The sequence below is a fragment of the Ziziphus jujuba genome, chromosome 1, assembly GCF_031755915.1.
Source record: "Ziziphus jujuba cultivar Dongzao chromosome 1, ASM3175591v1".
NCBI classification, from domain to species: Eukaryota; Viridiplantae; Streptophyta; class Magnoliopsida; order Rosales; family Rhamnaceae; genus Ziziphus; species Ziziphus jujuba.
This window is the reverse complement of record NC_083379.1, coordinates 28,497,991-28,512,059: the sequence shown is the minus strand read 5'-3', so window position 1 is coordinate 28,512,059 and position 14,069 is coordinate 28,497,991. Positions and strand designations below refer to the sequence as shown.

The 14,069-nt window shown below is 31.0% G+C and overlaps 1 protein-coding gene across 1 annotated transcript; it reads right to left on the bottom strand.

Moving 5' to 3' along the window:
* Positions 1-1,906: 1,906 nt before the first annotated feature.
* On the bottom strand, positions 1,907-9,015 carry LOC125419636 (serine carboxypeptidase II-2). The gene is made up of 10 exons (XM_016036427.4): positions 8,488-9,015; positions 7,939-8,046; positions 7,186-7,281; positions 6,984-7,076; positions 5,910-5,995; positions 5,560-5,823; positions 4,350-4,483; positions 3,333-3,428; positions 2,707-2,812; positions 1,907-2,249 (listed from the first exon to the last, which is right to left on the bottom strand). The coding sequence occupies exons 1-10, from the start codon at positions 8,762-8,764 to the stop codon at positions 2,088-2,090; spliced, it is 1,422 nt and encodes a 473-aa protein (XP_015891913.3). The 5' UTR covers positions 8,765-9,015; the 3' UTR covers positions 1,907-2,087.
* Positions 9,016-14,069: the final 5,054 nt, after the last annotated feature.

Genomic DNA, 14,069 nt, shown 5'->3' with positions numbered 1-14,069 from the left:
ATTTTTTATATTTAAGATATAAAAAATAATTAAATAGTAGAATAATTATTTAATAATATTATCATTCTTGTTAATAAAGTAAAATCAACACGGGATAACAATTAAGATTCGAGATTAAATAAGATCATAAAAATTAACTCAGTCATAATCACAAATCAAATTAATGGTCATTAGTCTTGTACAATTTTCATTATATTGTAAGCATTCAGTTATAGTTTTAAATACGAAATCCACATTTTAGATAAAATTGATTTTATATTGCTTCATATTAGTTAAATCTTGTCATATGTGTACATATATGTATATATGTGTATAAAAGTGCATTTTGAGTACGTTTTGAAAAATATTGAAAAAAAATGCACTATCACTTTTAAATTTTTGATAAAGAGATCAATTTATTAGTAATTACCATATATTAATCTTATTATTTTATAATAAAATTTCATTTATTGTATATCCATATATAAATATGTAGTATTGTACACAGTTTTTGTATGAAATATCTTTAATAATAAAAGATATTTTATTATATACATTTTTTTTTTCCTAATTTTTAAAAAATTCAAAAAGTAACCAAATAAGGAGAGAAAAAATTTCTCTTGCTAAGTTTTATTCCATCACCAAAAATAAAATCTTCATACCCACATATTATGGAAATTTTCAAAAATTAAGATTAAATTTCTTATTCCAAGTTTTACTAAGGTTGTATAATTTTTATTTTTAGAAATATTATTTATATAAATTATTTGTGAAAATATTATTTATATAAATTATGGTAAAATCGTTGTACATGTTATTGCAAAGATTTATAGCCAAATTTTGATAATGCCCATTTATGGAAATTTCTAAAAAATAAAGATCAAATTATTCCTTTCAAATTTTATTAAGATTGTGAAATTTTTTAAACAATTTTATTTCTAGATTGTGATAATGCCCATAGATTTATTGCCTTGGAAGGAAATAAACTGAATATAAAGCCTTGTTTGGAAAATAACAAAGTTAAAAGGGAGACGGATTCTCGGAATTTAGTTTATTAAGATTTAGTTTTTTCAGAATTAATTTTTCTCTAAGTAAATATATAACAATAATTTTAAAATTGTAGAATTTTTAAAATAATTTTATTTTTAAATTTTAATTTTTTTAATACTTTTGGAAAGAACAGAATGAATATGAAAATGATATGTGGTAAAAGTTTTTCCTGGCTTTTTGACTTTTTTATATTATATAAATTTTTATTTTTTTTATGTAAAGTGTTCTTTAAACCCTTCGGGATATCTTTTTTCTTTTTGTTTTTTTTAAGTAACCCTTCGAGATACTGTTGAAACCCTCAAATGGTTGCTTAATTATTTATATATATATATTTTTTAAATCTTCGATTGACAAGAAATTCCTTTATGTAATATTGCTGAGATTGCTAAATTGGGTTTGAGCCAAAAAAATAAAAATAGCTTCTTACAAATTATTTGCTGTGGTTTTATATTATTTTCTTCTTTTATTTTGGGTTTTTCGGTGAGACTGATAAGTGTAATCCATTTTATTTGTTTTTGTTCAACTTAACAGAAATAACTCAATTTGATGATGAAGTCAGTCAAGGTGCTGGATTCAGCCAAATACAAAACACAAATTTGCCACTTTTTTAAAAGTTTCATTGATTGATCCGCCCACCTGATTTTGGAAAGTCTGTTTTGTCTTTTCACTAGAGATTATTTTTCAATTTAAAAAAAAAAAAAAAAAAAAAAACAAAACAAAACAAAACAAAAAACAAAAAACAAAAGTTGTTTCAGCAAAATGTTTTTCTATAATCAAAACGCAGCCTCTTAGTACATAGACTAACAATTGGGAAACAGTGCGAAAACAAATCCCAAATCAAGTAGAAATTTCAAAGGCAGAAATGCAAACAAATCCCTATTCATAATTCCCATTCTTGTATTTTTTATTCAAGTTTAGGAATCATCGTAAACATTGTGGAAAGAGTAATGAATGCAAAATAATCTGTTCCCGATGTGGCAAGACTCTGTGTATTACATGCCAATAAATTATTCCTACTACTATTATTAGAATGGAGCATCCACAACACAACAGAGACATCAAGAGTCACTGACAAGTTTGAGGCTTGGCATTGAGGATCCTGATAAGAAGGATTTAATGAGTGTAAGAGCAAGTTTGGGTTTGTGCAGAGGGACTTCGTGGCCTGCTCCTCTCACGGACACGAAGGTTAGCCCAGCATATTCTTGGGTCCATCCTCCAACCTGTTCATCAATCGGATTAATCAAAATTCATAAGTCAGACGTATTTAAAAAAAAAAAAAAAAAAAAAAAACAACAACAACAAAAAGCAAAACAAAAAAATTTGTCTGAAAATGTAATCTCAATTTTCAACGTGGTTATGAATTTTGTTATTGATACATGAAGAACAGAACAACAAAATAGAGTTGAGTTTCAAGTTTTCATTACTGCGAAGCTATGAAGTAATACTCTAGTTAAGTCTACGGCCAAACATACAAAAAGTGCACTGATTTTGTTAGCTATCATAATTTTAGATATCTTCTATAATGCCGGATCATAATAGATTCTTGGTATATTAAAAAAGAGTTATATTCAGCAAAACTGAAAGCTTATCTTAACTTCAATCTAATTGGGTAGTTTCAGTATTACACTATTGATGAAACACATTTTTATGACACCAGTTATCTGAACAATTACTTACTTCTCCATCATCATACCAGGCCCGCCATGGCCGTACAGTTGGTAGCTTAAGAGCATCTATACTGTACCGGGTGGAAGTAACTGGAATCACAGCATCTGTATCACCACTGTAACACGACAAAGTGGACATACATGCACAATGATTAGCAAGTGTTTAACTAAATAGGAAACGAGCAAACTGCTTGCCAGCTAAATAGGAAGTTTTATCTTATAAAAGTTCTAGACATTAAGATAAACATCCACACCAGAAGTGATGAGGAATTACTCCTTCACCATCTTTATGTTAGACAATTGTTAACAGAAATGACTCAAGTAGTTGAGTTCTTTATATCAGCATTACTAATACAGTTGAGTATAGAGATTATTAAATTTTAATATATTAGTATTTACTATTAATAGCTGCGTGCTAGAATTTCCTGTTTTGGCTTGGACTGCCTTTATAAAAACAGGCCTTCTCATAACCTAATAAACTAGATCAATATTCTATAATATTGATATTATAGACTAGTAATACAGCACATGTCTGTGAAATGCTGCAGAAAAACCCATGCAAATGCCAGCTAGGCATGAAAAGAATGCTACAAGCAGTGAACATAAGTAGTATAAATCCCAGGCAATGAGTGAAACCTGAACACCCATATACGAAGTCCTGCATGTATCAGCTCACGATAAACATCCAGCACTGTTTTAGGAGAATCCTTCCAGCTACTATATATTTTCTCACTACAAAACCATAAATAGAAAAAGAAATAACATAATTTAGGACTTCCATCTGCATGCCAAATCAACCAAGGTTATCAAAGTCTAGATGTTAAAATGCCAACAGAAGATATATACCAAATGCCATTAGAAAGCTAAATATGGTTTTAATTTAACAAAACGGAAAATGTGGTGAATAGTGCACATGCAGTTTATATTTCCCAAATGCAATTTATCTAGACGTTAACATGATAAAAGAAAATTATGCCAAATGCCATTAGAATACTAGATATGGTTTTTATTTAACAAACTAAAAAATGAGGTGAATAGCGCAAATGCAGTTTATATTTCCCATTTATCAAACAATCAAAATTTCCACTATGTTGACCTTATTAGGATGCTAATAATTGACTTTGCCTAACATTTCAATGACTATCATATACTTACTGTTCACATCGTGTACTACTTAAAATATCCAACACCTAGCATCAAACCTGATAAGTAGTTGCAGTTAGGTATAATCATTCTAATCAAGTAATCACAGACTATCTATGAGATCGATGGAATCAAGGCTCATATAATTTATGAAACACTATGTTCTAATTTATTCCATTGGCACCCCAAGAAACTAAAGTGAGGCTTCTCCATTACATCATAATTGTATATAGGCAGATAACTTACTCATCCTAACTCCTCCCAAAACCCATAAGGAAAAATAAAGGTCAAATTTAACTTGAGGTTGTCTTCAACTTCCTCAACTAGAAAATCCAAGCTTTAGCAGCATAAATGTGTTGTTCCCCTTGTACTTTGAAACATTATATTTATACAGGTATAATCAGCCAAAAGAATTTTAAAGGATTGATGTTCTTTCCAGGACTAGTTAACTTGGCAACCTAAATTTTTATTGGAATCAAAAGCTTCTCAGTAGTTTTTCAGGTACCATACCTGCACGTGTCCCAGTGAGCTGGTGCATGATTTGGATCCACATGGAGTGCCTGTTGAACTTCGGGAAGATTAAAATATACAATTGAGTGTGCCTCAGTACAAGGATCATACTTCTGACCAATGTGGCCAACCTTCTGTTAGATGACAGTACATATTATCAATGCCCTGAGAGACATCTTTGACAAACACAGAAACTCTCTTTGGAGCAAGAGTTCAATATTCACGAGGGCAAAGAACTTAATATTATTTATGGAAGTTCAGTAGATTCAAATTTCACTTATGGAAAGCGTCAAAACACATAAAAGCTCCAATTTGCACAGGTACCTCATAATGACGCTAAAGCAATTTGTGCCTCGACATGGGTAAGGTGGTTTGATAAATAGACATAGTGACTACATTTGTGGACACAAACACCAACTTAAGTGTCAACCTACATGGAGTGTTAGACACACAGAATCTGACTCATCTAGACAGAATTTTATGCCAATAAATCTTTGTATTTCTAGACAGAACTGCAAAAGATTTCACAATATCTAATCTTATTAAAGTAAAAGAAGAAATTGAGCATCTAAAACACAAGGATATTACATGTCTGATTAGCAACTGTTCTAAAGGTGTTCTAGAAATCATAGCATATCGTTAGAAAAAGAAAACGAGGAAAAAAATTCCAGAAAAAAATTCAAGATATGCTGAAGAAGCTGTCAACACCACTTTCACAGGGCTTTCGGGAGTCGGAACATCAATGTAAAGGGGTAGATCGTCAATTTCTACAACCAAATTCTACTTTGACTATTTTTTTAAGATTTTGCAAGCAGAACTCATGCTCTTTCATTGTTGAATTATTAAGCAAAAGTGCAAAACTCCCCGAGGAGAGGAATGGTTTGACAAAAAATTTATAATGGGAGTTACTCTACATTGCTAAAGAGAAAGCTGATTGAAAATTGTGACACTGCCAAGAATTAAGTCACCCTGAAACATATTTATTGGTTTATCCTGGCAAGGACAATCATATGTACTAGTGTTGTATAAGGTAAAATATTAAACATAACTATTTTTTAAATGATTCACTCCTGGACCAGCAATTTGAAATCTGTTATGAAACAGTAGCCAAACTAAATGGTACTTAAGACAACCTTATTTTTATGTGCAAGGATATGTTTGAATCAAAAATTCTAAAAGGATGCAGCTAATTTAAGATGTGTATACTTACATTCCTTCTTTTGAGCAATTGATTTGACTGGCTAATTGTAGCAGAGCAGGTAGGAGTAAAGATGCTATAAGGGTCAACATTCCCAAGCTCTTCATCAGCGACGTCTAGAATCTTATCACATGAATTTGAGGAGTGTATAAATGACTGGAAATCACATAGAAGGTTAAGTAACTTGAATGTTTGATCAGAAATCATGCCAGAAGACCACAGAAATTGGAAAACCCCCAGGTGATCATGGTAATCATCAGTTAGTGCATTTCCCACCTGCATTGCACACATGTCTTGGTTTTAATATGTTCACATGGCACAACAAACACAAACTGTAATTATAATAAAGAATGAGCCTATACCATATAACCCTTCAGATTAATGCCTTTCTCCTTCGCGCCCAAGTTGTACCGTACAATAGCTTGGCTTAGCTGAGGAATGTAATGTCCTAGTACAGAGATTTCAATGGTTAGAAGAATATGTCAAAACCAAGCACTAATTGTAATTTGCATTATATAAAGGTTACACCAGGAATTAGAAATCAGGAATGAAAGTAAAGCTACTAGTTGCTTAATCTAAACATTATAATTCTTTCTTAGACATGCACCTTCTGTAAGAAACACCCAGCCAATGGCTATAAGATCGCCATTTTAAATTCAGCTTTATATATTCATATAGTATCTTCATCTTATACCCACTAGTGACCATGAAATTTATTCACACCAACCACTGAAATAATATCTAGTCATTCAAAAAAGAAAAGTAATTGGGATTTGAATTTCATCAATTTGGATATTGATCAAACCCAATGGTAATACGAGATCTTAAGACATATATAATGATTAATGCAAGAAATCCCAAATTGTTTACGAGATTCATTTGCCAAATGACATGGCAAATGATTTGGCAGTTTTTAATTAACTCATTTTTGTGCTTCACTTATCCATTTCAACACTATATGAGTATTTCATCCACTAATATAAAACCACGTGTTATTTATTAACAATTTGATGCCCCTAGCACTACTGCAATGATTATTAGAACAATCAGGAACAATCAAGACAATTTCGAGGTTTAGATAAGCAAAACGTATGAAAACAGTATGGAGTGAGTGATGATGAAAATTCTAGTCTAAGGGGTTCACTGTGGGAAAAAAACACTAAAGATTAAAAGGGTGGAAAGGGATACAAAAGTTTTTAGTGTTTTTCATTGCTTGAAAGCAAGTCCTATTATATCTCTGTAGACAAATACTACTTTTGGAATCATTTCCGAGAAGTCCAACCACTTTGAACAAAATATATAGTCACATAGAGCCTAAGAGAGTCAAATAGCAGAAAGTGTACAGAATATCAGTCTTAATGCACGCTCAAAGACATGAAAACAAAAAACTGCACTATGTTAGAAATACAGCAACACAAGTGACAACGGTGATCTACCTGCATAGCTCTCCCCTGTAAGATATAAGTCCCTTCCTTTGTATTGGGGAAAGCGTTCAAACCAGTTCAATAAAAATGCAAGAGAGTCTTTAGCTGCCCAAAAGAGAAAACATAAAAAGGGATTATAAGTTATTGTTGAAGCTACCAACAAGAAAAAAGTTCAAAGTACATTTAAGAGACAGTAAAGAAGTCAATGGCATACCAGTCCTTTTATCTCCATTGGTTAACAAGTCAGAGGAAGTATTTGAATACGAAAAACCAACTCCGACAGGGGAATCAACGAATAGAACATTAGCAACTGCAAAATAGTTAAGGATGTTGGAGAGAAATGCATGAATGCAATAAATTACGAATGCAGTCAAATATATAGGAAACAGCTACTTCAATAACGTGGATGACAAACAAAAAAGCTACTTTACTAAAAGCATTTTTGGTAATGTTATCAAATAAACTGATGTGGAAATACAAATCTAGGGGTGGGGAATATGAAAAAATAAAAAGACACTCAAAAGAACAGGTGAACATTTTTAACAACGATAGGTTCTTACTCAAAGGAATGCATATAGGCGTTAGTTTTCTCTTTAATTCATCATTATTATTGTTATTATTTTGGTGAGAGCACAGGGGTGGAGAATTACGAGCTGCACGTATGGCTTCAACTGTATAACATGGAGACACAATTTAATCTTCTGCCAATATAAGTTGATTATGGTCACTAACTAACTGTTCACCAAGTATTTCCTAGTCACCTTAATGTTCAAGGGGGGAATACAGGAATTTTAAATCTTAGCACAGTAATTAGATTCTGACATCTCTGAATCGAAGACTACTCTACTTGCTGGCTTTTTTTTTCTTTTTCTTTTTTTCTTTTTTTCTGCACATACTTTTCAGCGTTTTAAGTATTGAACAAATTCCAAGCCTATGTTCAATAACAAGTTCACAAGAAGCTTCATACCTTGATTCCAAGAGTACGGGTTCAAATATAGGGTCGTTCCATCTGGCTTAATATGGAATGGCCCAATTTCCTCCGCCTCCCCATAAGCAATGGATGAACATCCAGGACCTGAACGAGGTCGGAAAGCGAATTCAGAAAAACTGTACATCGTTATAGAAATAGCAAATAAAAAGGAATAGATTACTTTTAAAATAAAAAAATAAAAAAAAGGGCCCGAGAAGAAAAACAAAGAAATTAGAAAATTGTCGCTGGTACAAACCACCCAGTTCAATCAACAAGGGAAGAGAGCTACAGGAACATTATCAAGAAAAGTTTACATTTTGTTCCACAAACTTCTTGATATCATCACATAAAACATTTGGACAATATCTAACTGCCCCATACCATCACTGATATTAATTAGCAAGGAATTCATTTTCCTAAATAAGTTCCAAAGTAGAACATAAACTACGAAACGGAAGCACCAAAAGTCAAACAGCAACTAAAATTTATATAAGGGTATCGCTAAAAGACCAAAACAAAATAAAAAAGAAGCTCGAAAAGCTTGACCTCCATTAGACCAGAGAACAAGAGGCTTAGAATCAGGATCCTCAACAGCCTCAATGAACCAGTAGAAAAGAGCCCTCCCAGATTTCTCATTCACTGTGACATAGCCAGAATAGTGAGCAAAGCTGACATTGAAGGTCTGGCCTGGAAGCTCCACAACTCTATCTTTAAGCTGTTGGACAAGTGGGTCAGTGGGAAAAGTCGCCAAAACTTTGCCCAGTTGAAGATTAATGAGTACAACAAAGAAAATGAAAAGAAATGACCATCTTGTGTTTGCCATGGTTTGAAAAACTATAAGTTTTAGGATATTGGGAAAAATGAGAAAGGGAGCTTCAGAGGAAATAGCAGCAACAAAAAGACAGTGGCTTTGTTGGTTTTCGCTAACAAATTGCTACGAGGCTTTTCCCCCACATCCCTCTCTCTCTCTCTCTCTCTCTCAACATTCACGGTAAGCCATGCTTTAAGCCTTTCACAAACAACCGAGGCGCCTTCTCGTGGTCTGTCATTAGGTGAGAAAATCCTCCTACTTATCTTTCAGTATTTATTAGTTTGTCTGTTTGATACATGTATTTTTTTCTTTTTTTATTATTATTATTATTTTTTTTTTTTTTTTCATTTTCTTCCGCTCATCAAAACGACAAAATTTGTTTGATTTATGACTTTATTTCCTTCTAGATTGACAAGTATGACATAAAAACTAATAAACTTTGTGACACCCAACTTTTGGAAATTAACGGAAAATACCAAAACCACCCCAAGATAACGTGATATTATGGTGTTTTGACCTGTGCTGTTATAATTCTTCTGGTAAACTCGGATTTAAATGCAGAAAAAGTGGATTAGACCAAACGTATGAAAAAGTTCAATCCAGCTTTATATTTTGTCAGTTTCTCAACTAAGCATTGCCTTAAAATGAAGTTTTTTCTATTTAATAAAAAAATAAAAATAAAATAGAACTTTAAAATGAAGTCATAGTAATAATAAAAATTGGGGATATAGACGGCAAAATATATTTTATCAAGATTGATATATTTAAAATTTTTTTTTTACATTTTACATTCTAATTTTTTTTTTTTTTTGTATCGTTGATTTTTCTATTAAAAATGCATAACAGAATAATTAGGTGCCTCACACATGCTTATCAAACAAAGATAAATCAGATAATTTTACAACTTTTAGGCTCTGTTTGAAACATAGGAAATGCAGAGTAAAAAATCTAAGGGAAAAAAAAAAAGGAAAAAAAAGCTTCTATTTATTGCTAAAATGGAATTCTGCTTTCCTAAAATATTAGTTAAAGGGAGAAGAGACAGACAAAGAGACTCATAGAGAAAGAGAAAGTACACAAAAAAAAAAGAACAGAGACAAAAAAAAAGGAGAGAGAGAGAGAGATAAACAGAGAGATTTACATAGAAAGAAAAAGTACGTAAAAAAAAAAAAAGACAGAGAAAGAGAGATACAAAGAGAGTTACAGATAAAAAGAGAATACACCAAAAAAGAAAAAACAAAAGAGAGAAAGAGACAGAGAGAGTTACAGAGAAAGAGAGAGTACATCAAAAAAAAAAAAAAAAGACAGAGATAAAGAAAGAGAAGAGAGAGAGAACTTCATTCTCTTGCAGCTTTAAAATTGTTGGTATTACTGACAGTGGTGATTTGGAAGAAAAAGAAAAAAAAGTGATCTTGGGTTTAAAAGAGCACATGAGGAGTGAAAAATATGAGGAATGAAAGAGAACGAACATGGATGTGGAAGAAGGAAGAAGAAGAAGAAGGAGAAAGGATTTCGATGAAGAAGTTTCTTGAATAAAATCCTAATTTTTAAATTGAGAATAGTAAAATTACCTGATCTTCCTCGTTTGATGAGCATATATGAGACACCTGATCAATCTATTATGCATTTTTTAATAGAAAAACTAACGGTACAAGTAAAAAAGAAGTTTGAGGTATATAATGTCAAAAAACAAAGTTTAAAGTGCAATATATCAGTCTCGATAAAATGCGAAATGCTTGGCTATCTATATCCCTAAAAATAGCCATTAAAGATTATGGATGGCCAACTTGACTAGTGCATGTTATGAATACATTATAATATGCATCCTTTGGATTAAGCAACATAGAGAATATATATATATATATATATGTATAATATTTTTAATAGTAGGACATTTTCATAAAATAATTCAAATGTATCTTTTTAAAACGTTTATTTGAAAATATACATGTATTTTTAAAAGAATATATTTAATTTCACAGATATTTCTATTAGGATGTTTTAACATATAATATATATTATATTATATTATAATATATATATATATATGTATACATATGTATATATATATATATATATATATATTACCGATATGATTTGTACCTATGGGCATATATATTACTAAGCATGGTTTGTATGTAAAATCACCATCATATATTTTACAGACCTTTCTTAATTTTTGTTACTTGTCTTGCTACTATAGTAAGAGCAGTTATAGCAAAACAACATTGAAACAAGGGATTTTTTTCGCCCCAATGATTTTTTGAATTTTTCATAATTTTGTACTTTGTAATTTTTTCTTTTTCTTTTTCACAAGTACCCTTGAATTTCATAAACATGCAGTTTCAATCTTTTAACCCTTGAGCAGTTTTTGCATAATAAAGGCTAGGCTACAAAGAATAGGTAGAATAACATATTTTAGTTTGAGTCATTTAGAAGCCAAAACCGATAAAATAATCAACGAAAAAATAAAGCTACAATCCAGTGGTTTTGAAGAAAATAAAATATATATTGCATTTATGGTTTGAAAATTATGATTATACTATTTTACGATGTTTAGGAGTACTAATAATAAAAGAATATGTTTAGAAACCTTTTTTTTTTAAGGCTGAAATTGGGATTAAATATCATATTTTCATATTGCTGATAATTGCTTGAAAAATAGTAGTTTTTTCTTTTGTTTTTGCTTCGAGAAAAAATAGTAGTTTTTTCCACTCTAATATCCCGCGAAGACCTTCATATTTTATGCTTATTTTAACTGTGGACGAAAAAATTAATGAATATGGAAGGAGAGTTGGTTTTAGTGTTAGAAAATAATGTGCCAATAAATTAAGAAGGACTCGTATACTTACTTGAAGAAGATTTGCATGATAAAGAAGAAATTCGAGGTAAAAATAAAAGGGGTTATAATATGAAGAGGGGTAAAACACAAACAAGCACTGGTTGACATGCGTGCTTGGTGATTGTTCTTAATCGAGACAGTAGAAAATATATGGTGATCCATTTTACATATAAATATAATCGTAATCTTCGTCTTAGAATAAGTGCACATATGATGCCATCACAAAGAAAATTGTCTACAGGCCGCTGAAATTGATTTGGCATATGAATTTGAAATAAGATTAATATTTTTAAATGTGTTAGAATAAAAGTTTTGCATTATTATTATTATTTTTGGTGATGTTTTGAGTAATATGTTTTGTTCTAACAGCTTGAATTTGCAAGCATATATATGTTTTTATTTTCTTAGCAAATATATATATATATATAATTAAATGATAATTATCAAGAAATTATGTTATATATTATTTTCATAATATTCTAAAATTGTTTTTTTTCTTAAACATAATTACTAAGAATGTGATTTTGGATATACATATTTTATTAATTTCGCCTTACTGGTGCAAATGACCCTGTAACATTCATTTTTTAGGATACAACAGATTGGCTTAGATTTTGGACACGGCACCACCAAATTATTCCACTTCGAACTATTATGTACTTAAGTTTTACCACATTTATAGTATGCACACAATGCAAACTAACAACAAAGCACCTCAAACACTATTCCTTATCTCAATTCTTCTCTATATACCAAATGAGAGCTCCAAAAGGCTATTATAACCTTATACTACCACCTTCCAAAAACCCAAACAGAAGGAAAAATTAAAAGTCATTAAACCCAATTAAAACTCACAAAGCTCTCATTAATGTCAAAGCATGCCATCAATTCCCCATCAATGCAAAATGTTAAATCATTCAAACCCCAAAAAAAAATGTGAAAACATTACTACCCACACATGAATAATTTGATGACTAGGGACAATGCAGGACTCTGATGGTAAAGCTCTACGGTTGAAATCTATATAGGATAGGTAGATGTTACTCCTTGAATCTTCCTTATGAGACTATATTTACTTTATTGACTAAAGGTGGATACAATATCTTTGAACTATTTTGTAGTTTGTGTAAATGATAATATAGCTCACACATGATTCATTTCTGGTACACTTTAATTCTCACTGTTGTGTACATTTTGACCTTGAATACCTTTCTGGTTCTGTGAGAGTTTTTAGAGAATTGCACCTTAACTATTCTATTTTAAAGCGATCACTCTTCTCTCTTATATAGGTGATTCTTATTTCCAATGTAACTAGTTTGATTATGTATAGATTACCAAATCTACACATATAGGAATCATTAAAAGCGTACTTTATGCTTAATCTTCATCTATCACTGTTTATCATAAGAATGGGTAGAAGATTGACCCTCACAATCCTTACCAGTCTTTACAATTGCATTCGCCCATTGAATCTAGATCTTGGAATCTCCAGTTAACTAGGTTGGGTTTCCACCGTATTGAGTTTCCTTATGGGCTTCAATTCCATTCTCATTGATGATTTCTCAACTAAATCTCTATTTAACTCTTTTTTTACTAAATCCGCAATGTTATCTTTCGATTTTACAGAGTCTATCGAGATAACTCCAGTTAAGACTAATTATCTAATGGAATTTTTTCTACGACGAATGTATCTAGAGTTTCCATTGTACATACTATTTTGTGCCATAACAATCGCAGATTGACTATCACAATGTATACTTATTGCTGGCACATGTTTAGGCCACCTTGGAATGTTCTCTAAAAATTAGCATAGTCATTCAGCCTCTTCACCATATTTATTTAATACAATAAACTCATATTCCACGTGGATAGAGCTATAACAATTTGTGTTGAGAACTTCCATGTTATGGTTACACCTACTAATATGAACAAATATCCACTCGTGGACTTTGACTTTTTGATATCTAATATTCAATTTGTATCACTGTATTCTTCTAATACAACATGATATCTTGTATAGTGCAGTCCGTAATTATGAGTATATCGTAAGTATCTTAGTACTCTAATGATTCCTTTCCAATGATCTTCATTTGGATTACTCGTGTATCTACTTACAGCATAGGCTATGTCTGATCTTGTACAACTCATCAAGTACATCAAACTACCAATCACCCTTGTATATTCCACTTGAGATACACTTTCCCTTTTATTGTTGGATAAATGTAAACTAATATTTATAGGTGTTCTGGCTACACCAATATCATCTTAACTAAAACTTAGCCAATATTTTATCCATATAATGTGTTTGACTAAGAATGATTGCATCTGAAGTCCTAAAATAACATCAGCAAGCCCTATATCTTGCATGTCAAATTGAATTTTAACATGACTTTTGTAGTTTAGGCCATATTCTCATCACTACATACAATAAATATATCATACACATACGAACAAAGAATGATGTATCCATTTTCTGTA

What these genes read in the sequence shown, in the direction of transcription:
- LOC125419636 (XM_016036427.4), bottom strand. Translation starts at nt 8,764, where the DNA reads ATGGCAAACACAAGATGGTCATTTCTTTTCATTTTCTTTGTTGTACTC. An exon ending in TGTTCTCTGGTCTAATGGAG is followed by an intron (nt 8,047 to 8,487) that starts GTCAAGCTTTTC and finishes GACCTCGTTCAG; the next exon opens with GTCCTGGATGTTCATCCATT. An exon ending in TTAATCTGAAGGGTTATATG is followed by an intron (nt 5,824 to 5,909) that starts GTATAGGCTCAT and finishes TGTGCAATGCAG; the next exon opens with GTGGGAAATGCACTAACTGA.